The 26,969-nt window shown below is 46.4% G+C and overlaps 1 protein-coding gene across 8 annotated transcripts in view; it reads right to left on the minus strand.

Moving 5' to 3' along the window:
• The window catches only part of FAM120A (family with sequence similarity 120A), a 112,401-nt gene that overhangs the window by 1,911 nt on the left and 83,521 nt on the right, over positions 1 to 26,969 (minus strand). For 5 of the 8 annotated variants that reach the window (XM_040963204.1, XM_040963201.1, XM_040963200.1 and 2 more), the window contains 7 exons: positions 21,955 to 22,204; positions 16,920 to 17,034; positions 11,412 to 11,621; positions 10,512 to 10,695; positions 9,933 to 10,067; positions 6,315 to 6,456; positions 5,932 to 6,028 (listed from right to left, as the gene is read on the minus strand). In XM_040963204.1, coding sequence (XP_040819138.1) covers positions 5,932 to 6,028; positions 6,315 to 6,456; positions 9,933 to 10,067; positions 10,512 to 10,695; positions 11,412 to 11,621; positions 16,920 to 17,034; positions 21,955 to 22,204 — 1,133 coding nt within the window. The remainder of the gene's footprint in view (positions 1 to 5,931; positions 6,029 to 6,314; positions 6,457 to 9,932; positions 10,068 to 10,511; positions 10,696 to 11,411; positions 11,622 to 16,919; positions 17,035 to 21,954; positions 22,205 to 26,969) is intronic. The other 3 variants (XM_040963207.1, XM_040963206.1, XM_040963208.1) reach the window with 2 other exon arrangements.

The raw sequence follows: 26,969 nt of genomic DNA on the forward strand, positions 1-26,969 counted from the left end.
AAGACAGGGCATGAGAAGGCGGAGTGTGACAAACAGCTCCAGCCCAGGACGCCCTGTGCACTGGGAGCACAGCGCCTGCAGCCCTCTGCTCTGCCAGGGCAAGCATCTTGGGTCTCAGCCAGCCCTCCAGCCTCTCTGCAAACCGGGAGTTGCATTAAGGAGGCTGGTCTGATCTTGATAGTTTCAGATCATGCCCTTAAAGTCCCAAGTTTCTAACTAATTTTTTGAGTATTTTTAACAACATTAAGGTGGAAATTACCATAACTGATATATTTATGGCTCAATTTAAGTTTATACAGTGTGGATCATGGTGGCACATTTAAGATGGTATGTTCTGAAAGGATCCCTTTCCTCTTTATAGATTTAAAACTAACTCTGGAATGGCATGCTATGGTACAGTGGTTAAGCCACTGGTTGGAATGCCTGTACCTTATTGTGGATTGCCTGGTTCACAGCCCCAGTGCCTGGGCCCACACCACTCCTGTAGGAGATCGGGCCGGTCCACTATTGGCTGCTGCAGCCATTCAGGAAATGAACCAGTAGGCAAAAGAGCTCTCTTTCTCTCTGTCACTCTTTCAAATAAATAAGTCTTGTAAAAATAGATAAATATAACTGTGGAAACTCAAGAGTGACTCCAACAGTGCTGAAAGAACAGGTCTGCTGCTGCCCTCCTGTGGGGTACACGACAGCAGTCCCGACACCCCGAGTGTCCCTCCAGACAGAACACCCACACAGCTCCCCCTCCCTGCGGCCATTTCTAGGATGGGATCAAGCATCTCTGGCCCGCTGTCCTACTCTATTTCCACACAAGTCGGTGTCTCCCAGCACCATCCCACCACAAACAGGGCATGTGCCTTACGAAGGACAAAGCGCAAGGCTCAGCTCAGGTGGAGAAGGAGTGTGTCCCGTGACCCCCAAAGAGCAGTGTGCCGCCAACCCCCTCCTTCCAGCTAAAGATGTTAAAAGCACTAAAGTGTCCTTCTCCTCGAGTCAAGAAAAAGCCCTAATATAAAATTACAGCAGGACCAAGAAAGGGAGAAAAAAACCTGACATGTTCACTGCCCCCTTTCAGACCTCAGAGCCCTCTGTTCAGCAGCCCGTGGGACGCACACATTACAGGCACTGCAGGAACTGTCATGGTCTGGTTATTGGGAATGGTCAGGGACTGTCACCCTTGGAGTGATGAAAAGGGGAGTGTAGAGGACCAATACTGCCCGACACAGGGAAGGAGAGCTGGTTTTTCCTGTGGGGGGCAATTTGTCCGCTTCCCCTGGAGGTCCTGCCCTAGGAAGCACATTCCACCACTGTCACGTGTGCCATCTAAGTGAGCAGTGCAGCCTCCTCTCTTTGATGACATCTCTTCTCTTCGCCACCAGGCTGGTGCTCCCATCGAGACAGGTGCCGGGAGTGAGACAGGAACAGAAAGAACAGGAGCTACAGAGGCAGGGGAAGAGAAGGCCCGGATGCAGGGGAGACTTCCCCATGAGCACAGAACATAGTGCTAGCAACACTGTGCACAGTGTCCATTGTCTTTCTCAAAGGCATGAGACTCAGTTTCACCTAAAAATGCAAAAAAATGCCTAGATGGGATCCCACACTACATGGAAAGCAACAGGAAAATATGGACTGGGACATATCCCACAGAGAGTCACATAACAGACCAAGAGCACCTCCTCTGACAAAACAAGAGACACAAAAGGACAGCAGAAATCAAACTTTAAGAATTCCAAGTTGAAAAATTTCAAATAAATCACTCAATAAATAAAACTGAGGAGAAACACCAAGAACTAGTAACAACTGAAGAACATGAACAGGAAGAAAAATTTTAGAAATCAAAAGGATAGGAAAATGCATATCAAAAACACAATGAGAGTCAAGTGAGATGGCTCCATGGCTAAATCTTTGCCTTGCAAAGGCCAGGATCCCATATGGGCACTAATTCATGTCCTGGCTGCTTTTCCTCCCATCCAACTCCCTGCTTGTGGCCTGGACAATCACTAGAGGACAGTCCAACGCCTTGGGCCCCTGAACCCACATGGGAGATCCAGAAGAAGCTTCTGGCTCCTGGCTTCAGATCGGTGCAGCTCCAGCTATTGTGCTCAGTGAGTGGAAGATCTTTCTATGTCTCTCCTACTCTCTGTAAAACTGCCTTTTCAGTGAATGAATGAGTAAATAAATCTTAAAACACATGCACACACATACACACAACGAAACGACACTTCACATGCACTAGAATGGCAGAATCTACAATTGAAAAAACAGTGTTGGTGCGCACACAGAAACGTGTTCACAGAAAAACTTACAGCTGAACATTCACAGCATCCAACAGGTATTATCCATCAATGAATTGTAAAAATGCGGTCTGTCCACACAATGAAACATGACTCAGTCCTGATACACACCACTGGCCTGCACTCAGATGTGCCATCTCTGACAGGCACACACATGGCTCAGGAGCTAGGGCAGGGGTGGCATGTTGGGACGTATCTGTCCACGGAAGAGAAAGGAGCTTCTTTCTAGAGTGATGAAGGTTCTTTAGTTGGTACTGATAGCTGCTTTACTCTGAAAATAGGCTAAAATGCACAAATTAAAGTAACTTGAGGCCTGAACAGATCCCCCAAAGATAAAACACAGATGCCAAGTGAGCAGATTTTAGGTGCTCCACCACACGTCTTCAGGGAAGCACAAGTTAAAATGCTAATGAACTACATTATACCTATTAGAAGAGCCAGAATGCTCTGCTGACCCCACCCAAGCCCAGGGAGACTGAGGAGCAACAGAAACTCATTCACTGGGTGGCAGGCAGCACTGTGGCATGGCAGACAAAGCTGCTGCTCGCGTGAGACGCCCGCATCCCATATGGACAATGGCAGGAGTCCTGTCTGTTCCACCTGCAGTCAGACTGACCTGGGAAAAGCAACCCACACGGCCTAAGTGCTTGGGACCCTGCTTCCATATGAGAACTCAGAGGAAGCTCCTGGTTCCCACCTTCGACCTTACTTAGCACATTCTTGGCCAATATGGACATCTGGGGAATGAAGCAGTGGATCAAGATCTCTCTCGCTCTAACTCTGACTTTCAAATAAATAAATCTTAAAAACAAAAAAGTATCTCACTCACTGCCGATGGGAGCACAAAATGCTGCAGCTACTTTGAAACACAGTTTGGCAACCACAAAGTCCATCACTGGGTGACCGGACAAATTGGTACGTTTGGACAACAGAGTACCACTCAGCACTGAAATATAAACTATCAAGTCACAAGCGAGAGAGGAATGGCTAATAGGACACGATGGATTTTTTACATCAGTAAAACTACTCCTATGCTTCTATAGTGGATCCTGTCATGATTCATTTGTCTAAACCCACAGGATGTACAACCAGGACAGAGTCCTCATGTAAAGGATGATCCATGGACTGACAGCATTCTAGAAAGGGACGCTGACAGTGCAAGATGCTTGGAGGGGCAAGTGCAGGCGGTATACGTGAACTCTCCATACCTTCCTGTCAAACCTTAACCTGGCACTGCTGTAAAAATCAGTCTTTAAGAAAACCACAAAACCGTACATTTTACACACATGAATTGTTACAGTATGTGACTTATGTGCCAACACAAAAAGAGATAAAGAGGAACAAAAAGTGGCCAGCACAGTAGCCTAGTGGCTGGAGTCCTTGCCTAGCACGTGTCAGGATACCATATGGGCGGCAGTTCGTATCCCGGCTGCTGCACTTCCCTTCCAACTCCCTGCTTGTGGCCTGAGAAAGCAGTGGAAGATGGCCCAAAGCCTTGGGACCCTGCTCCTGCATGAGAGACCTGGAAGAAGCTCAGCTCTGGCCTTAGTGGCCAGTTGGGGAGTGAACCAGCGGATAGAAGATCTTTCTCTTTGTCTCCTTTTTCTCTGTAAATCTGACTTTCCAATAAAAATAAATAAATCTTTAAAAAAAAAAGGGGGGGGGGGAGGAATCAAAAGACTCTGCCACATGTTGCAGACAGTCCTGGGAGAGCTGGCACTGTGTAAGGATAATACCAGGACAGTGAAGAAGCACAGAAAATACAAAACCATGAATTCAACATTCTGACCTGAAATTACGTATGAAAATACATCCTGCACTAAAGTGCAGGGATGCCAAATAGCTGGCACCAGACAGGGCACAAGGCAAGGCACTAAATGAAAATCAATTTGGAAATTTGGAACAAATCAGCAAGTTGTTTGAAAGGGAAAGAAAATTATAACACTGTCAGTCTTTTGCAGCAACACTTCATGCCGACGTAAAAGGACACAACACACACAAGCAGCGAATGTGAGCCAGTGTTTTCAAGGATGAGGGAAAGAAAATCTCTAGCATTGAATATTGTCTCTCTAAATCTTTCTCAAGGCATTCTTTCAGAATCTATGAAAGAAACTGTTTCAGAGCCCAGAAGACATGCGCAGACCCTGGCTTGGTGGGGGGTTTGGGACATGGAGGTATTTATAGAAGACCAATGAGGCAAAGAAGGAAAGTACAACAGGCCATGGCCATCTGCCCAGATACTGCAGATAGTAACAGCACCACTATTTTTTTTTTTTAAAAGCAAAAGTGTGGGGGCGGGGTGGGAAGGAGATGGGGAGAGCACATGCAAGACACCTTTCCAATTATTTTTGGTACCGGCATGAAGAGGCTTCCTCAACCCGTGCATGTGGTATGACATAGAGCAACTGGTCAGTTATGGGACACTGTAACTCAACTGAAAAGAACATCTAAATAGCAGAGGTCAGGTGACAGTCCCAACATCCTAAATCTGAATGGAAAGCTTCAATAGAAGCTCACAAACCATTTGGGTGTGTAGAGGCAGTAACAGTAGTGTGTACATGAGGGGACTTAATGTAAACTTAGCATCATCATCATCATCTTAAAACACTGAGACAGACCGACTGACTGATTGTGGTAGTTTCAGCTACTGTGCCACATGCCCATTCCATATTATGTTTTAATTCCTTCTTTCTACAAACATACTGAAGCCCCTCATATATGCGGGTACGGTCAGTATGTGTACACGTAGATGTGCTTGCACACACCTTCCTCTCAGCACAGGCCACAGGAAAGGATACACAGAAGAAAGGGATGAAGACCTGGCAGATGTTAATTAACAGCCTTATGTTAGAAACATCAAGAGAAATTAATGAGGATTCTACCTTGTTTTTCCTTAATTTTTGTTCAATTATTTAACTTATTTGTGAGGCAGGGCTTGGAGGGGGGACAGAAAGGGAGAGACAGAGATAGCTTCCATCCACTAGTTCACTCCCCTGAAAATCCCGACAGCAGAGCCTGAACCAGGCCAAAGCCAAAAGCCAGAAGCCCGAAACCCAATTAGTGTCTTCCGAGCAGGTGGCAGAAACTCAATTACCTGAATCAACCACCAGGGTGCGCACCAGCAAGAAGCGGGAAGCTGAGCTGGGACATTCAAATGTGTCTCAACTGCTGGGTCAAATACCCACCCCAAGGATCTTGCTAATATTCCATTATCAATCCAATTTTAGCATATGTGGTGCCGCAGCAAACATACCAAAGGAGCTTGGTTTTGAAAAAGAAAAGCCTTGTCTGTGTATGCATATGTTTGTGGATGAAAAAAACAGAAGTGTCCGCAGAAGACCAGAACAGTGTCTATTGGGAGCGTCTGTGGGAGTGAGGATCCACTGAACAGGCTGGTCTGGAAATGCCATCCATTTCTTCATGAAGACATCAAGAAGCAGCTGTTCCGGGCCAAAGACCTCAGAGGTCATGGCAAATATCAGCCCACTCTGAACAGGTTCCAGGGAACTTGCGTGTGCCAGGCAATGTTCATGCATGACAGAACAGCCTCACCCCTAAGTCTGGGAAGAGGCACTGGGAAGCCCTCTCAGGGAGGAGACACGGCCAGGAAAGGCAGTAGCAGTGCTGGGAGCGCCATTACCTGAATCGCTCCCTGGTTCTTATAGCCTCTGCCGTAGTACCTTCCACCTCTTCCAAAGGTTCGAATGACCGGCGTAGAAATAACTCCTCTTGGACGCCTGAATGAACACAAAGACAACAGCAAGCAGGGCTATGACAGATGGCAGTTATAATAACAAACAAAAAGGAGAGTTCCTCTGTACAGTTGTTTTAAAGGTTAATTCCAAAGAATCAGACTAATTTGTTTATACCCAATGCATTTGATTTAATTAACTTAGTGTTTTGACATACGCAACCATTAAGGTATCAAAGAATGATACATAATGATGTAAAAATTCATGTAAAAATTCAAGTGAGAGGCTACTTTCTATTCACGTAAGATGTGTGTTCCCAGTCCCAACGCACCCTCTGGCAGATCCTCCGACAGAGACGACCTGCAGGGGGAAGGGCCCACGGCCCCCGCGGCCCCGCCTGCTCCCGGCCCAGTGGCCCACCACGGTGCCAGCGATTTCTAGCTTCCCTCCCTGAGATGGCATAGGCTGGACTCCTGCACAGAAAAACACACAAGAACACAACAGCTTAACAACTGCAGCACCAAGAAGAGAAGAGAAACAAGAAAGCCACTTCTTTGCATTGAAGTTGCTGGATCCTGTGCTGGGGTCCGTGTGATGGATGTGGAAGACAGGAAGGTGTGAAGAGTATCGTTTCTTTGCAGGCAAGGCCGCAAGGAACGTCCCGCTGTGTGGCAAGGCCCAGTGGATGTCTCTACAACACCTGAATGCAGCTCCACCTCCCTTTGCATGGACACCACCGGACAACCCCATTGAGATTTCTGTAATCTATTTAGGCATTGTCTGCCTCTGTGGAGTTACTGTTAAATATCAATGGGAGTATAGAAGCTGATGTTGCTGTTGCAGGGTTTTTTAGCCAAAAAGCTGTTATTGCTGTTAAGGCTGCATCCTATGGCAATATGCTAATCAAGGGTGCTAACTCCCCTTTTGATCCTATGCTAATCAAGGGTGTTCTGTCTTCAGGTGTAGTGGGAATCTATTCTTTCCCTCTTTCTTTGATCTTTTAGGTCCCTTCCTTTCTTGACTGTCTCAAGACCAAGCTGTAGAGTAATTGTGGTAGGAATGTGTTAGTGATTGATATGCACCATCTATTGAGAAGTTTTTCCTAGCCAGGTGCCAGGTGCCAGGCACCAGGTGGTTAACATCCTAGCCTTAGGTGAAACAAATGGCAGAGCTATCTTTAGAAACACCCACTTGACCATGACGTAAAAAGTCTGAGCCAGAGTTTGACTGATTTTGTATAAATAAAGTGGACAGCTTTTGCGCATGGTCCAGTATGATGATGAAGTCCTAGTGGTCCGTCTCTTTCTTTCTTTGCGCCTCATCCACGCACCCTTCGCGAGTTCCGAACTCAGCTGGAGCTGGACTCCGGCAATCCTGACTTGAGAATTTTCCACTGCTGGGTTCTAAACTGTCAATAAAAACCCATGATAACGGAATGTGGTTGCAGCTGCAAGGCGCTTCAGACAGAAGCAGATCAAACAGGGAGCCACAGCCAGCACAGGAGGCTTAACTCCTGCATCACTGTGGGGGGTTCTGTGGTCAGCATCTGCCCCATTAGGCAAAGGCTTCCACATATACTATTTTTACCAAACATTTTATTATTTTAATTGGAAAACCAGATATACAGAGAGAAGGAGATACAGAAAGAAAGATCTTCCATCCACTGATTCACTCCCAAGTGGTCACAACAGCTGGAGCTGAGCCGATCTGAAGCCAGGAGTCAGGAGCTTCTTCCAGGCCTCCCACACCAGTGCAAGGTCCCAAAGCTTTGGGCCATCCTCTCATGTCTTCCCAGGCCACAAGCAGGGAGCTGGATGTGAAAGGGAGCAGCCAAACCGTGAACTGGCATGCATATGGGATGCCAGCTAATGCAATGTGAGGATTTAGCCACTAGACTATGATGCTGGGCTCTACCAAACATTCAAGAACATAGTAAGCCTAGTGTGTATTTTGTAGTGCATGCATTGTTAGAATTTCCTTGAGCACAGCCATAAATATTCACTCAATCCATTAATTTCTACTCGTTTCTGAGAGCCTGAAGATTTCCTGACTTGAGAAAACCCGCTTGCAACAGAGGCATCCCACATGTGTGCCTCTTCAAGTGCTGGCTGCTGCTTTCCACCCAGCTCCCTGCTAGCAGTTTGGGAAAGCAACAGAAAAAGACCCAAGTACTTAAGCTTCTGCCACCAATGAGGGAAACCATGATGGAGTTTCACTCCTCTTGCAGCCATTCGAGAAGTGAACCAGTTGATGAAAAATCCCCTCCTTTTCTGCAACTCTTTCAAATAAATACAGAAAGTTTAGGGCCCAGCATGAGAGCATAGTGGTTAAAGTCCTCGTCCTGCATGCACCAGGATCCCATATGGGCGTTGGTTCTAATCCCAGCAGCTCCACTTCCCATCCATCTCCCTGCTTGTGACCTGGGAAAGCAGTCGAGGACAGCCCAAAGCCTTGGGACCCTGCACCCGCCACATGGGAGACCTGGAAGAGCTCCTAGTTCCTGGCTTCAGACTGATTCAGCACCAGCCGTTGCGGTCAATTGGGGAGTGAACCATTGGACGGAAGATCTTCCTCTCTGTCTCTCCTCTCTGTATATCCACCTTTCCAATAAAAATGAATAAAAAAGAAATTTTAAACGACCACACCCAACTACAGGGAGGGAGAGAGGAAGCAGAGCCCACGCATCTTGTTTTCTGGCAAGTGGAATGAATTATTAGAATATGCTCTCCACCTTCTGGTGTTGGCTACCATCATGGCCACCCTCACTGCCTTGCCAAAATCTACACCAGGTCTTATATTTTCTGGTAGCCAAAGAAATTGAATGAAATAAGTTTTAGAAAGAAATTCTATTTATCCCAAAGTATCCAAAATATTATCATTCCTGTATATCACACCAAGTTCAAAAGTTAGCAAGCTCTTCTGCATCCCTTCTCTCTAAGTCACTCTTTGGGATCTTGTGTATTATGAGCCACAATAGCAGACTCAACGACATGTGGTCATGGCTGTGACCCTAGATGCCACGGGTCTGAACTCCAGATACAACTCTAGGAGAGCCTCCTTTGACTCGAAGAGCCTACCTCTCACCCACACCACCCAGGACAACACTTGCCCGGTCTCTCAAAGGCTGGCTTCGGGCCTGACACGGGAGGAGTTGAGGCAGTGCAACAGTGGAGCACAAGTACATGGCCGGGCTGTAGCAGGAGCAGCGAGAGGAGGGAGACCAGGAGGAGGCCTCTCCCTGAAGGCAGCACAGGCACAGCTGGTCTGCAGGTGTCTCCTTTTCATATACATGCCTCCTGTTGGCTTCCCTGAGCACCCCAGGGAACTGACTCACTCAGACGGTGCCAGCTGGGTGAGAAAGGCTGCCTAGGCCCAGTAACTCTCGAGGTGTCTAAACAGCCTGCAGTGTCACTTGATGGCTGCACTGAGATATGCAGCTCCACGATGTGCAAAGAGGATGAAGTCACATGTCACAGTGGCGCCTGTGAGAAAATGAGGTCTTGCGCCCCTCGTGTACACCTAACATACATGAGCAGAGAAGCAATGAAAAGGAATTTCACTTATTTATAGGTTTGGCTTGAGCGCTTTCTTTAAAGTGTTTCTACAAAACAAACTGCGACAAACTGCTTACAACAGGACTCCCATACCTCCCACAACCTTCTTGCCCAGAAAGGTCCGTTTGCCAGAGGAACCCTGCCTGGGAACAGGGTGCTGCTGCGGCTGAACACGAGTTGCCGCTCACCCTACACCATGAAGGCCTGGCCGGCGGGCAGGCACAGAGGCCCTGCTCTAGTCGACAAGAAAGTCTATCCCCCGAGGAGAACCACAGCAGAGGCTTGCAATGAAGCCCTGAGAGAGGGTGTCTGTTCAAAAGTATAGGAAGGAAGGCGGGCACCAGCGCTGGAGCGAGTGCTGGCAGCCAGCGCTTTGAGGAGAGGGTGATAATTACCGCCCTGGGCCTTGCTAGTTCTGCCGCTGTCACTGCCCGAGAAGGCTCCACAGGGTCCCGACGCAGCCACCCGGAAGGCTCGGTAGGGGCCTGTTGCTACCGTTTCCCCATAGGGGCCTCCAAAGCCACAGACTCCTGTAGGACCCAGACAGAGATACAGAAGAAAAGCATGAGGGATGGTGTCTCTTCAGTGGCAAGGAAGGGTTTGCAGCCCTTCTTGCCAGCTCACTATCCTGTGCCCCAGGGTCCTCAAGGATAGCACTGCTCAGCCCCCTCCCCCTCGTGGACAGGGCCTCCACGAACGCACTGACCGGGGCTCCTGACAGGCCTCGGGGATTGGGAACTGCAGGACAGCTCCCGGACTCAGATTTGTTTTCTCCCACAAGTGAGAACTAAGCCAAAATTGTGAGGAAAGGGTTTCTAGATACTTGGGCAGACCCTGCCCTGCATGGTAACTCCCACTCTCCCTTCCCCACCACCTCCTTGCTGATTCAGTTACAGGCTTTCAGCACTAGTGCTGGCTCCCCAGAAAGACTGCACCTCTCCTCCCACGGGGACAAATGCCACCACACAACTCACCTGCGAAGCCTCTGCCCCTGCCCTGGGAGGGTGGCACGGGCCCAAAGTGCCGCGGGTACACTGAGGTGGGGTAGAAAGGCAGGGTGGGGGGTGGAGGGAAGGGAAGAGGGTGGTTCTGCCGGGAGAGGTTGAGTCCCTCGAGGATGCTCTGGCGCATCTTCTCCACCTTGGCAGCCTGCTCGGCCTGCAAAGCAAGGGTAACAGTGAGCATTCGGCTCAGCACCCACCAGGCCTACACTCATGCTGCTCAGACCACGTGTGTCAACTGCACTGTTCACAAGTTCTATAACTGCGGCTTCAGCTACTGTGCAATACTGCAGTATCTACACCCCAAACTGAGACAAGTGACATCTTCCTTGGTTGCTTGCAGGCCTGGGCAGAGGTTGAACCAGACAAGCCTGTTCACTTACTTCAGCCACTACTGAAAACAAGCTGCCCTTGTTTAGTGCCATAGTTTTCAGCTGGATGCTTCTGTTGGTGAATCTGCTATAAAAATGGCCCCTCGGCGTGGTACTGGTGTGCTCCAAGTGCACATGAAGGTCTGATATGCTTGTGGAAAAACACATACAGTAGAGAAGTGTGTTTTAGTGCCACTGGCCATGGGTGTGGCAGCAACCAACGATCAAAACAAAGCCACGTATGCAGTGGCCGAAGAACACACGTGACCAGGAACTTAATTCCACATCCCCTCAGGACTGACAGCTCAGTATTTGCTAGTTCTGTTTTCTGGGCAAATTTCAAAACATAACTGCTAAGAAGCAAGCAGAGTCCATGCTCTAACTGAAGTCACTCACTGGCTTGGCCTAAGCTTAAACCAACACTGTCACACAGATTCTGTGACAAATGAGCGTGACAGGTGCATTTCATGCTAGCCAGGTAATTCCCCACACCCCAACACACCTGACCATCACAGAGGTCGATGAGCGGGGTCTTTTCCCGGCTGGCTTTGAGGAGCTTGGACTGGAAGAGCTTCCCGTCAAAATACATCCACGGACAACAGTGTTCCCAGGGGATGGGCTGTCCACACGCGTCATTTGCGAACAGCGCCATGTCCACCCCACTCATGAAGAGAGCCGACAGCTGAATCCCTCGGGGGTCGAGGTTCTCAATCTTAAATTGAAAAGAGTAAGTTCTATGGAATAAGAGTACTATAGCATTAATTCTTCCAGTGCCTCATTACAGCCCCCTCCCAGGTTAACAGAGAACATTCCTCAACAACACCCCTAAGAAGTCTTGCCACTATCTTACAGTGACCCAACTGGCCCCAACTAAACAGAAATACTTCTCAGTCACTTAATGGAATGTGTCCCAGCCTAGGTTTTGCCAAGCCTCTCACAGTGTGGAGGGATACTCTATGTAAGGCTGGCTGCCAGTATTGTCACCCATGACGTGTAGCCTCGAGCAGCCCACAGCCGCACAACCCTGCACACCTCAGATCTGAACACAGCAATGTACTACAGCAAGGTGTCAAAAAGGAACACGGTCAAGACTTTGCAGTTTTCAAGTTATTACAGTAAAAATAATTAGTAAAAAAAAAATTACTTGGCATAACTTCATTCTAAAATTGTACTTGTTATTTTATATGTTAATGGTTTAGATAGCAACTTACTAATGAAACTGTCAAAATGTTTCAGGAGCAATGGACAGCTTACAAATGAAAGAATGCAACAACAAAAATGCTGTGTTTGCACCATGCATGCTATAGAATTTGCACAAACATATTACTTCCCCAGGGATGAGGAGCAGGGTAGGAAACAGGCACAGTCAACTCTTGATTGCCTGTGAGGGGCCTAGTTTGTGGATTATCCAGAAGTAATTCACTCTGCTCTGAGTATCTTCCCATCTTGGTGATTTCCTAGGAATGTAGTCTCTGTGGGGCACAGATCCAAGGAAGGCCTAACCACGAGAAGTAAAATGACTTCTCATTAAAGAGGGGAAAAAAATCATTCTAATACCAAATGCTAAAAAATGTATGATTACCTGCTGTTTTGTGTTATTTATGTCAACATTTCTCCACAAAACAGTTAACACTGTGTTTCAAGCCTTTTCTTACACTTGAGGATATCCAAAATCTAGCAAAGCTGTATCTACAAATGTATGAAAGCTGTTCATCTATACCTCAGTCCTGTCATGTGTAATCACTCTTTCCTTTCCCATGCAAGGAGGGAAGTGAACTGAAAATTGTTCAGCTGAGGACAGGCAAGCTGGGGTGACATAATCAGAAACATTTTTATCATTTTTATGTCTGCTTGCCAAGTGGAGAAAGAGAGGGCCAAACAGAAACAAAATCGAGAAAACATTAGAATCCTCCAGGAGCAGGAAGGAGCTGGTCCAGCTAGAAGGGGCCTGGCAGAAGTGTGGCTATGGTTAAATACAGCTGCCCCAAGACAACCAGCCATGAATCCCTCCTGGTCACACAGGCCCCTGCCACTTCCCATCTGGATCCTCTATCAGAGAGCCAGGGATTAGGGAGAAAAGTGGTAGAGTGGATATCACCTAAAGATGTCTGCCTCACCATCTGAATGTCGTGTACAAAACACCACCAAGGGTTCTCAATCACGTACTACTGCCATCACATCCAGATTCAGGAACATAGGGCTGAGGGAATTCAGTCCTTTGTGTGCCAATTTGAAGAAGCCTTTGCATATGTGCCCAGCATACATGAACCCTCATCAAAACCACTCATCTTCAAACTGCTCGAGTAGGGAATGGAACAGGACTACACAATTCACACACACACAGAGGTATGTATGTGCAAAGTAATTCGAAATTCAGAGAAAAACATATATGAAGCAGGTGTTTGGCCCAGTGGATAAGATTACCGCTAAGATGCTTACATCCATATCTTAATGCCTGGGTTACGGTCCTACTTTGGCTCGTAAAACCAGGTTCCTGCTAATTTGGACTTTGGGTGCCAACAGCAGATGACTCAAGTAATGGGCTCCTGCCACCATGTGGGAGGAGCAAAAATGTCCTGGGTTAAGTTTCTGGCTCCCATTTTACCCCAGACCAACCCTGGCTGTGATGGGAATCTGGATAAGGGCTCTCTGTCTCAAACGTTAGTGGAGGAAAGATAAGCTTGTTGAAGTGTGTGTGTCAGAGAGAGAGAGAGAAGGGAGGGAGGGAGGGAGGGACAGAGAGACAGACAGACAGACAGAAAGGAGCATACTACTAAATGGCCCAAAAAGGTAGTTCAGGGACTGTAAAGCATGGATGTAAAAATTATGTTAGTTTCAGGAAAATCAGCAGTTGCAGTAATGACTGGTACCACTAGCTTAACAGAAAACACTTGGCAGCAGCTTTGAAACGATGCAAATAAAATTTCATTGCTGCACAGATTTTTGCCTCTTTCTAAAAAATTGTAATAAACATTACGTTAGTGTTTTTTCTTTCTGTTAATTCTATAATGTTTAATATTTGTGGAAGTGTGATGAATATCCATCAAACATTAGCGTTTTCACTTGTATTTCTGTACATACTATCTCATCTTCATGTCTCACCAGTGCACAACACAGGCACTTCCAGGAAAGTGTCCATGGCAGACCTGGGGCCCAAGAGCTCATGGACAGAGGCAGTAACTACAGAACTCAAATCTGAATCCTCAATTACAGAAAGTGCATTCTAACCTCATTCTCTGATCCCACTAAGATAATACATTCTACATTATCCACAGTTCCTCAACAAGAAAAACACAGGCAAAAAGACTCTCATTTTACAAGAGATACAAATTTGGAATTTAATTTCTGCCCAATTAATTCAAGAATCAAGTTCTAATGAAGCTACCCTGTCCAATTTCTAATTAGTGGAAAACAGACTCTTACTTGTCATATTCAACTAAATGTAAAATAATCCTGGTGTCACAGATGTGTTGCACGTCCCTAATACTATCTTTAAAGTTCTTCATTTTTCATTTTTAATATTCTGCACTGGGCATGTGAAACTTAGAAGAATTTTAAGCTGTTGTAAAAAGAGCAAAGGAGAAAGAAACTGGGCTGATTTCAGAGCTACTTCATTTCATCCTCTCACCACCTGCCTCCAACCCAGGCCTGGTGGGAACCTACAAAGGCACAGCACTGTAACAGGAAAGGAATCAGGGCCATGACTCACTGGCACAGGTATTCAAAGGACCATACAGGAGACTCACTCATGGATGTGGAGGTGGAAGAAACATGGATGGAATGAGAGCCTCACAGATCTGTGTTAGGTCTCAGTATCTGTCCCCATAACCCCTCCTAAGCAAAGCTAACAAGAACCCAAACAGTCCGAATGGAGCGTTTTTCTTCTTTTTTCTCCTGACGCCAAAGCCCAGTGTGAACAATACATGGGGAAGAAAGGGGAGCTGGGCAATCCACAAACTGGGCAGGGCCAGACACAGCAGCAGCAACAGGCAAGAGTTGACTACATCATAAACAGCGAAATGGTACAGTGTGGAAAAGCATTGTCATTGCTTTTGGTATGTCAAAAACTGTAATGATTAAATGAAAAAAAAAAAAAAGTAATTTTAAAATGTAATTTTCCAGCACTGAGTTTTGGGACTCTCAACTCTGTGTAGTTTTGTAGCACGTGAATAATGATTATTTATATCAATTCTCAACATGGACTGAGAAGATCTTCCATATTATTTAAAACAAAAAAACAAAACAAACAAACAAAAAACCCCACCAAACTGCCTCCCCCACCCAGCCAATGACTGCTATGCTCAGACTTTATGCTTACCCTGCACTAACAGCGTGAGCTGTCCTTGTGAAAGCAGCTATCTACCTCCACACAAGCAAGACCCCAGGGGACGATGAATGAGCCTGAAGGCAACTCTACATGAAATGTATCTTTTTGAATACATCTAGAAATGTCTCCCTTTAGATGAAGAATCAGGAGAAAACCATGAAAAGCACTAAGACCTCAAAAGAACCAAAATGAAAGCTTAGGGTGTGATTGTTTTTCCAAAGTTATCTCCTATGTGTTGATCCAAAAATGAAAAGGACATGGGATAGAAGATGAACTTGGGTTAAAGTAACTTGATGGTGAATAAGGCTTGGTGGGCATACCTGGTCCCTGGCGGTCTGATTTTCAGAAGTGGGATGTCAATACTGATGTAATAATCTATATAAGAGAAACAGGAGTAGAGGTAGAGGGTGGCACCACACTCTAGGAAAAGTGTTTCCACCCCCTGAAGCACAGCCTGCAACGAAGACGGCGTGATGAGACCCGGCGAGGACACGGGAGGCCGTGACTGGGCCCCGCCACACTGCCTGACAGGGACCTGACCAGACATCGAGAGCAAAAATGTTAAAATAATAATAATTCTGTCCAGCAAACAGAAACTGGATCTGCAAAGTAAAGAACACAATTTGGGGTAAATTATCCCACACTTTGGTTTTTCACATAACTTGTTTCAGAGGCCTCGGGTGAGCTCCACAGGGTCGAGGAGGGTCTCAACACCACTCAACATAATACAGTCATCTGGGGAGAACCAGACATTTACAGAGCTTCAACTGTTAAACGCTGAAACCCTAGGAAGCAAGCCTAGAATTCCTCTGCAGGGCAAGAACGCCTTCATAAAGAACAGCAAAAAGATCTACAAGGAAGGCAAGTTTGTCAAAAGAGAGTAACTGTTTACAAATCAAACTTCATGAAAAAACAGAAAACCAAACAAAACTGATGGCAAAGAAAAAAATAAAACCCTGCACAGTAAAAAGAAAAGGCAGATCTGCGAATTTAGCTAACTTTGAAATATCTTGGCCTTCCGGAAACACAGTATAGAAATTAGAAAGCAATTACAGCCAGGTGAACACAGCAATCAATAAGCGCACTGAAAAGACACGCACACTGAAAAATTAAGGGACAACTCAGAGAAAAAAATCAACAGTGTTAAAAACAAAGAACAAAAGGAATTACTAGAAGGCAAAATTAAAAGGAATACGATGTTAAATGCTGACTGCAGGGGCCCGGGGATGAAGGGGTCACATCGTTCTTCAAGTGTTTTAAGGGATTTTACAATACTAGAAGGGCAAAGAATACTTTTTTAGAGAAAACCAGAATTGTAACGAGGAACAATGGGATGAAATAAGAAAAAGAATCCTGACTAGATGTTACGAAATTCTTAAGATTAAGCCCTCCTCAGGCTTGGAATCCCCTACTAAAATTTAAAAAGGCCAGTTTATTTCCTGATATGAAAAATAAGAATAAACATCCATTTGTAAACAAAGAAAAATCTTGCACTGATAAAAGTGGAATTGACTGCTTCCAAACTGGGGATGGCAAATCTCCAACTAGAAAGGAAGGTCCCCAACTCAAACTGCAGTGTGTCATCAGTACAGAGCATTGGGCTGTGCTGGCTAGGAGGGTGAGCTGTGTCCCAAGGAGTCAAGGAGGACTTCCCAGGATCATAAGGAGGGGCATATACGTTACCTTGAGCTCCTGCAGCTGATCTGGCTCGTAGAGCTTGGGGGACAGCGCCTGGGCCAGGAAGGCGTCCAGCTCTTGACGCCGCAGTATTCGAGCTCCTGGCCACTGCACCATATACCTGGTATGGGACACAAACCATTGGCATTTAACCGAACTCGTCAACCTTCACATGGCACACCTAGTAGGAGCATTTGAGTAAATGTGGAGCTGGGATCCAGTTAAGTGAGAGTTAGGACGGGACCTAGGGAGGATCCTGAGGACTCTTCACACAGCCTTGCTCTTCTGGCTTCACGGAGCCAATTGCAAGCAAAAACGAGATAACCATCTGGGCTGATGGGAATGTTTAAAACCAGAGTAAAAACAGTGCAGTCTCAAAATGAGCTCCTCCGTGATATTTTTAAAATTTTTAAAAATATTTATTTCAGAGATAAAAAAACACCACACTCCCATTCACTGTCCCACTCTCCAGATGGCCACAATGGCTGGATCTGGGCCAGGGCTAAAGACAGGAGCGCTGAACTTGACGTAGGTCTCACATGTGGCTGACAGGAACCCAGTGACTTGAACCTTAATTATCACCACTACCTCCCCCATCCCCCACCCAATCCGCATGAAGCTGGAGTCCAGAACCAAGCCCAAGCAATCTGGAGTGAAAGGCAGACAGACTAGCCCGCACCTTCATGGCTAAGCCAAAGTGCTACCCTGTCAGGAATGTCTTGTGTAGCAGCATTTAAACTCAGAAGACCATTATAAGCATCACTTTACATGATCAATTCATTTCTATGCAAACACAGATGTCCTCGAGGAAGATTCTAGGTGAAAACAAGCAAGAGTAACCTAGCTGTGTGGGCACAGAGTGTGACGGAAGCCCTGTGCTGAACGCTGGAAAGTGCACGAAGGACCATAGGGAGGATAGGGGCTTGCGGGGGGCACTGCCCAGGATGGAAACTGAACCACAGCCTTCAAAATAGGTGCAGCACAGTTTGGGCAGCTGAAAGGAAATCACCTTGCCTCTCTTTAGCCTGGGCAGAAAACGTGTGGAACAGCTGCAGCTACGGGCTCCTCTTGGCACCTTCCACAGCTGCAATAACCAAAACCCTGGTCCCCACACAGGGCACAAGCCCAACGAACAGCTAACCAACCATAGCCAGGTTACAAACCTTCCTGTAAGTCAAATAGCCCCCAATTTTCTGCCCTAATCAAGTGGACCTCCTGATCAGTAAGTCAGCTACCAAAGGTGAGTTTCCATGTGATCTCTGACAAATGACTCAAGAAGTATTGGGTGCCTCGGCAGAATCGACAAAACTCATCTATCTGCTGAGTGATCAAAAAAAGCCAGGGGCTTAGCATGAAAGCCTACTGGCTAAATCCTCACTTTGCACACACCAGGATCCCATACAAGGGCTGATTCATGTCCTGGCTGCTACATTTCCCATCCAGCTCCCTGCTTATGGCCAGGGAGAGTAGTGGATGATGGCTCAAAGCCTTGGGTCTCTGCACCTACATAGGAGATCTGGAAGATATTCCTGGCTCCTGGCTGCGGACTGGCTCAGCTCCGGCTGTTGTGGCCACTTGGGGAGTGATCATTAGACAGAAGATCTTTAGTTCTCTCCTTCTCTCTGTAAATCTGTCTTTTCAATAAAAATACATAAATAGTTTATAATAATAATAATAGAATAATAAGGCCAGGAGCAGTCAACGCTGAGCTCTAGTGTATTCCTACGACAACATTCTCTTGGCCATCATCACTGCAGGTGAGCACAGTTATTCAATCACTCCTCACTCAGACACGCTGTCAACCATAGCTTCAGTTCCACTGCAAGACCTGCCCACTCTGACACCAAGCCTCGGCCAAGTTACCTTACACATACCATCCCACCCACTGCCCAGCAATTCTGTGGCAGGAATCAACAACCCATTTTAGAGGTGGGTAAATTACAGAACAAGACAACATGGTAAAATTATGTGGCAGTAAAAGAAGGAAATACAATTTCAATGTGAGTGAATTCATATTAATAACTCTCCAGTCCCAATCCCCAGGCACAGGTTCCTTATAAAATCCTGAATCAGAGAAAGGCTGTTTTGGGGACAGGCTGGATTTCTCAAGATATGAGCTATTTTCTCGGCAGCTAAGGCTCTGGGAACCCTAGTTAGCTGCAGTGACACGGCTGCTTTGGTGAGGACATCTGCTGCTGCTTCTATTTGTCACAGGTCCTGCCAATGCCTCCCTGAACACAAACTGTGAAGAATGCGTTCAGGGAAACATCTGGATTAACACGAGGAACAAGACTCGGGTGCGAGTGAAGAGGAGCGAGGTTAACAGCCCTCTCCCGTTGTCTCACCAAGTCCTGCTCCCCCGTCTGGGCATCTGGGGAGTTTCCAAACCCTTCCTTTACTGCCAAATCCACCAATGGATCTGTGTGAGAATTTTCTCCAGATACTGTTTCCTGCACATGAGTAGAATATGGGAACCTCAAGAGATAATAATGCAACAGCTATGGGGAAAGCTGTTTCCTGGCCTCACTTTTAACATCACAGTGGGTGAGGACATTCAGATTACTGTGGGCCTTCAAATAAAAAAGTTCTCTCACTGTCCTTGAAGCCTGGACACTGCAGAAACCCATGGTTCCAAGAACCCCAGGAAATGAAAGGGGCATAGTTAATACGGGCCCTGCTTCATCACTGGGGAAAAATGGTCCAATATCACCTCTCCAACACAGCTGACGTGGCCCAGAGTTCCCGGTTTTGGAGCTTCACATCACTGCTATTACTTTATTTACTGATTAGCTTATGTTCTTATGGGACTTAACGCTAGTCTGTGACTGCCCATCTGCTGGCTTGTATCTTCCCTTGAAGATAAAGGTCTCAGCCATCTTGTGAACCTCATTTTCTCACGTGATCCTCTGCTTAGCTCTGAGCTGCCCAGCCCTGGCTGTAATTTGGGGAATACACCAGCAGATGGATGATCTCTCTCTCTCTCTCTTTCTCTAGCCTCTTTCTGCCCTAGCCTGCACCAACCTCTGTCCAGGCTCCTTCTCTGGTGCATCTCTGCTGCTGAGCAGTCCTCAGAGCAGGATGACACTTGTCCTCCATCCTCATCAGGTAACACATAAGGTATACATGTGCCCTATTGTACTAGGACTTCAAGGTAAAAACCACTGATAAAAAAGCCAAACACCCAACAACAGATCCACCAGATCCACATGGAGAACAGTCAACAGAGCAGCCCAGCATCACAGTCATGGCTGGCCAGGAGTTAGAGGTCACTGGTACACAGCCAGGCCTGTGCACCATGCCCAAAACAGTCTTGGTAGGGTTGAGAAGAATGCATGGTAATTTCTGGGAACTGTAGTGTGGAAGGGTACATCAGACTAGCCAGACCCTGCATGCTGAGACAGCCTTCAAGTCATATAAGCAGTTGGGAGAACAACAGGCTGCCAGGGTGACACCAGCTTAAGCCTCTATACCAAAGGACAGAGGCTAAGCCACAGATCTGATGTCCTATCAACAATACCTCCGGTTTCCAGCATGCTCCTGGGGGCAGGTATAGAGGGGACAGTCAGGTGTCCCACCAGACTAAAGGCACATGTCACTTTACATTTGGAATAGAAAAACACAAATGAAGTGACCAAATTCATCACTACTGATTTAATGTCAGAATACTCAAAGTCTTCATCTTTGGCATATAAGACTTAAATATACTACTGGCTTGAAAATGTGTTACAAATTCAAGGAATAGACAGTATTAAGGTACAACAGGTAAAACTGTCCCTTGCAACATCGGCATCCCACACAAGCGAGTTTGTCCAATCCAGATTCCTGCTAATGAATCTGGGAAAGCAGTGAATGATTTGGGTTCTTGAGTTGGGCCCCTGCAACCCACACAGAAATCTGGACTGAGTTGCAGGATCCTGGCTTTGACCTGACCCAGATCTGGCTGTTGCAGTAATTTGATGCTCCCTCTGTCTAGCCTCTTTCTGTAACTCTTGCAAAAAAAAAAAAAAAAAAAAAAAAAAAAAACCTTTAAAAAGTTTAAGAAAGCTTTAGAAAATGTGAATGTAGCTCAAATTAAATAAGTAATAAAGCAAACCAAGAAGGTCCATTGGCTGAAAGTTCCCAGAGAAGAGTCTGTTCTGCAGATCACCAAGGTTCCTGAGACCTGTGGCAGTCACAGAAGACAGGGTAAACCCACCCCGTGCCCGTGCTCTGCCTTGAGACCTATGTATCCCTAGGTGGAGGACTACCCCCAAAAGCACAGATGCCTGGGACATACAAAGGATCCATGTGGGTCAATTCTGACAGTTATGCAGGAAAGTATTATTAGAAAATCACAAACATGTTCTGTGGTTGTGATTTTTTCTACATTTGAAACTGTTTCAAAACCAAACAAAAAAATCAACAAACCCACATCCAGCATACACACCAATTCATGGATATAAATGTCAGCAAACAGCCAGTGGCATCCACTCACAACTAGGACAAGGCTGTTCCACAATGGGGAAACATAAGATCTGCCTGCAGCATCTTGCAGGGCTAGAAAGAAGGAGCCCTCAGTCGGTGATAACGGCATCAGGAACCTACCAGAGATCCTCCCAAGCCCAGAGCTTGTACAGCATAGCAATGAGATAAGACACTAGATTCCAACCCCAAACAAACCGATCGCTGTGAGTACATGGACCAATGGAATATAAAAAAATCAGTAAACAAGGGTGGAAAAGAAACAAATTTCCTTCGTAAGTATAATACAATCCTTCCCATCCTGACTTCAAAATCTTGACTAAAGAGTAAAATATGCCTAAAATCACCAATATTATATGTACCTATCATGTACATGTTTACCACATACACTACATGTACATGTACATAAAGCACCAGCATGCTATGCATTCTAAATTATTTATAAACATGGGATCAGGACAAACCCCAACAGACAACACAAATCATCCTTAAGAAGTCCTTTTCAGAATGCCCCATACCACGCTTCTGCCCCTGCTGGGTTCCAAGTGCCCCTCCCGCAAGCACTTGGCTTGGCACCCACCGTAAAACGCAGCAAAGCACCATGAGGTGGGTGGGCACATTGGCAGGGTTGAGCATAGCAGGCGTGTCTGACCGCATACAGGCCAGGAAAGCCCTCATCCTGCGGTTCTTGTCCTCCACGGCCTTGCCCAGCCAAAGCCTCTTCAAGTTGGGACAGGTCCACTCCCTGAAGGCCAGGGCTTCCACCAGTTCCGGGGTTTGAGGAGACTTCCCTTTGTAAGCTGCCCATTCCTTAATGATCACTGGCGAGACTGCAGAAAAGAAAACCAGAGAGGGTTCATTCAGGTATCATCTCATGGGTATTTGGCCTTCACAAAGACAAGCTGCTCTAGCAATGAACCTGGCAGAGGAAGAGTGGCCTCTCCCCAGCAAGCCACCACGACACAGGCTCCCGAGTGCAGTGCTGCACTGCTCTCTGCTCTGTACCACTAACCATCCACTCAGGTCCTCAGGCCACAGAGGTCTTCATAGGCAAAGCATGACTTCATTTCCCCCACATAACTAACATGTAACTCAGTTATTAGATACTTTAAATCTGGTTAAAGCTCTGATACTTTAAATCTACTGATGGATTTACCAACAACAGTGGTGTAACTCACAGATGTAATTTCCTTATTATTTTAACATGGAAAAATCCGAGCTACATAGCTAACTTCCTTATTTACATAAACTTCCAAAAGTTAGATTTGAAAAAATAACAACCATTAAACTGTTTCCAAGGCTATCCAGTAGGACACAAGAAGAAGCAACACTCCAAGTGTTACAACCCCACAGGATACCAGCAGTCATGATTCTCAGGGAGATTGAAGACAGAGTGTACAATTGTCCAACATTTCCCACAGAGGCAAGAGTTTCTAAGTCGACAGAACAGAAAACCAACAACCTTTCATCAACACTTGTTTTTACCACCATTAGAATCAATTCTTGCAAACATGTGCCCATTTCCCCACATAATTTTCAAATATATTAGGGGAAGCACAGTGGGGAAATACAAGGAATGATGCATATTGCATAGTAGCATACTGTCCTGAGGCAAGTTACCAATAATGAGATTTAGATGCACGCTGGTAACAAGTGGTAAATACCGGAACCAGAGTGGGGACCCACAAGGCCCCATGCCGTCCGGGCCAGCCCATTTACAGCCAAGGGCCAGGTCAGAAAACTGGAGAGTATTTTGAATCCTAGAGCAATGTGGTGCACATTACTTGCACCCACCTAACATTCATTCAAAGGCCCATTTACTAGTGACTGACTGTACCACATCTGGGAACAATCACAGACCATTAGGACACAGGGGCACAAATGAAGACAGTCACTGAAAGTTTCCCTTTTACAAAGTTACTGCTGTCATTATGCAAACTCCACCCCTTTACCCTTGAATATCTTATTTAAATGTTAAAGGAATACTCAAGACATTCAAAAAGTTTATTCTGAAGTCCATTAACTCATGTTAACATGTGTTTGTACACTTATTTGCCCTTATTCAGCTTTTTTAGGTGTGAGACATAAAAACAATAGTATCAAGCAAACCCTGTCCTTGGACGCACAATCTAAGACCCACCACCACCACATTCCACCGAGTTCCAGCCCAGGTCAGCGATCATCATATAAATCATCACAGGGTTTCTCATGAGCCAGCCCCTCCTGCTCCTCTCTTGATCCTCAGCACCAGCACAGGGCCCATGGAAAGGGCAGGCAACGACCATTGCACAGCACAGCATGTTAGGCTGCTGCTTGTGCCAGCATCCCATATTAGAGCACTGGTTTGAGTTCCAGCTGCTGCATTTTCAATCTAGCTTCTGGGTAACGTACCTGGGAAAGCAGTGCATGACATGGGAGACTAGTGCCAAGCTTTCTTGGCCCTAGCTTTGATTTGGCTCCATTCTAGCTGTAGAGACCACTGGAGGACTAAACTAGCAGACAGAAGACCTGTTTCTCCCATTCTCTAAGACTCCTTCAAACCAACCAATCATTTTTTTTTAAAGGATTGGTTTATTGGGTCTATTGTGATGGCTCAGTGGCTAAATTCTCACCTTGTAAGCACTGAGATCCTAAATGGGTACCAATTCATGTCCTGGCTGTTCCACATCCTATTCAGCTCCGTGCTTGTAGCCTGAGAAAGCAATAGAGGACGGTCCAAAGTCCTGGGACCCTGCAGACATGTGGAAAACCTGGAAGAAGCTCCTGGCTCCTAACTCCTGGCTCCAATTGGGCTCAACTCTGGCCAAGTGACTATTTGGGGAGTGAACCAGTGGATGGAAGATCTGTCCTTCCTTCCTTCTGTAAAATCAGTTCTGCCTTTCAAATATTTAAAAGACAGGGTTATGGAGAGACTGAAATCTTCCATCCACTGGAGCCACAATGTTTTCCCAGGCATGTTAGCAGGGAGCTGGATCAGAAGTAGAGCAGCTAGGACTTGAACTGACACCCAGGTACTGGCACCAGCTTAACCCACTACAGCACACCATGGAGCTCAAGTTTGCAGAATCTTCAATTCCTCAAGGGATTCCTCAGGCAAGAAATGCTTATTAAACCTCTATCTTTGCCATTTCTTTCCTTCCCTTTTGTCAGCCATTTTCAATAATTTTCACCAATCATTTTATCATGTTTTGTTTTCATCCTAGAAAAAAAATTGAAAAGGCATTTTCACTCTCTAATTTAGAGCTCTTAGGCTTTTGTGTATTTCATTTGGCAGGCACTAGCGCCAAGGGGTAGAAGACTTTTTTAAAAAAGACTTAATAATAATAATATTTATTTTATTGAAAGGCAGATATACAGAGAAGAGAAAAGACAGAGACTCACTCCCAAGTGGTCAAAACTGCCAGTGCCAAGGCAATTCGAAATCAGGAGCCAGGAGCTTCATTTGGGTCTGCCAAGCGGGTGCAGGAACCCGAAACTTTGGGCCGTCCTCGACTGCCTTCCCAGGTCGCAAGCATGGAGCCAGACGGGAAACGAGGCTGCCAGGATTAGAACCGGCGCCCATATGGGATCCCGGTGCATGCAAGGCAAGGATTACTGTGCTGGGTCCCCTTTTTTTTAAAAACTATTATACTGTGGGATTTTTAAAATTTTTATTTATTTGAAAGATGGTTACATAGAGAAGAGGGAAAAAGAGAGATGTTCCATCTGCTGGTTCACTTCCCAGAAGGCCACAATGGCCAGAGGTAGGCCAGGCCAAAGCCAGGAGTTTAGAGCTTCGTCTAAGTCTCCTGCTTCGCACAGGGGCCCAAACACACAGCCATCCTCTGCTGCTTTCACAGGCCAGAAGCAGGGAACTGGATCGGAAGTAGAGCAGCCAGGGCATGAACTGGTGTCCATACATATGGGATGCCAGCGTTGCATAGGGAAGCTTGACATGCCGCTCCACAACACTGGCCCAAGGGGCCTTGAGTTGGGTGGGCCTGGCACCCACCTGTCTCTGTAGTTGGGGTTCTCACAGACAGGCCAATGGCACAGGACAGAGGCAGTCGGACAGAGGCAGTCAGACAAATGATTATGACGACCTGTGTCTTTGCCTTTAGTGCAAGGCATTTCTGTTGCTCCCTGCAATGTTCACAATAAGCTTGGTTCCACCCAATTCAGGAAATTTGTGTCTGCATTGGGGGTGGGGGAGTTCAGGCAGTGCTTTAGCAAAAGTGCCCCTGACTTCTTTTCTTAGACAATCTACCTATTGTAGAATTCTCAAGTACATCTCCACTCAGCAGCTGTGGAACCTACAGGCAATTCTGTAACAAGTATTATTGAGCAGCTGGCCCTGGGCCAGTAAGGTCAGGACCACATGCAATAGCTGAGCAACACCCAGACCTAAGGGCTGAATCCTTACTGTGAAACACAATCCCAATGAGTAAAGGTAAAAAGCACTTGGTACCCTTTACTCAGCTAACACTATGTAAAATCAGCTAACACCCCACATGACTACGTTGAAAAGTAGTGCCTGTCGATTCAATAATTCTAGGGGTCCAATCTTCAGGCTGACACACAGTGGAAGTGATGGTGCCGGGAGGCAGACATAGTAAAGGGAACAGCTCTGCTTCTTAAGTCTCCAGGGTGGAGGCTGCCAGGGATGCCTGACTCACCTGCATCGCTATCTCCTGGTTTCATCCTGAGAGTTCCCGTTGCCAAGTGGGAGGGATTTTTACTTTTAAATAATAATAATACATCTATTTTATTTTTGATGATGCTTACATAGTCAAAAAGAATGTATGCCCACGTGGATCGCCGGTTATGGTGGGTAGGATCAAGCAATGGGAGAAAGTGGGCAGGAAGGGGAGAGGGCTGCTTCCAGCAGTATCAGGATTAAGTGGGAGGGATCTTGAATGTCACTGCACTACTCGGCTCTCAGGAAACAAATACTGAGTAGGCAGCTAACTGGGCAAGTCGGGTTTTCAAAGCTCCTGGGCATGCAGACTTGTCCCAGGGGTGTGGCCTTTGGGACAGGAGGCCTGATTGGACACTGCCCAGGGTTCTGGGTGGGGTGGTATCATCAGTGCCAGCTGAGTGGCAGAAATACACCCACAAGAACCCTTAGGATCGAAGAACCGGAAAACCTTGAGTTCAGCTCATCCAGCTGGAAGCCTAGAACTGTTTTCATACATCCTCACCAAGAAAGCAGTTATCTTTTCTCCTTACCAGAAAACTATTTTTTTAGGAAACAGCCTGCTTTTAAAAAGACTGAAGATAAGACTCCCTTCCTCTCCTTTACACTGACCTGTGTTTTTACATGAGCAGGAAGCAGCCCAGGGTATCAGCTTTCTGTGTTACTGGAGGCCAAGTGTCTCATGCATTATCTTCACAGACCAAACCCCTTTAAGATACAACTGGGGCCAAAGAACAACTGTACAAACCCATTGTTTCCCGTCCTATCTTGAGCACTTTCTCCTAGCACCACCAGCTACCTCAGGAACCTGTGGAGCTGCGGATCTACCCCAGGCCAGTAATAATAAACAAGGCTCACCTTGTAAGAGGACTCCCACTGACAGGCTACTGGCACAGTCTACAGTGCCAGTTAGAAAGTTT

This window comes from Ochotona curzoniae, unplaced genomic scaffold, assembly GCF_017591425.1.
Source record: "Ochotona curzoniae isolate NIBS_2020 unplaced genomic scaffold, NIBS_Ocur_1.0 scaffold_3208, whole genome shotgun sequence".
Lineage (NCBI taxonomy): Eukaryota > Metazoa > Chordata > Mammalia > Lagomorpha > Ochotonidae > Ochotona > Ochotona curzoniae.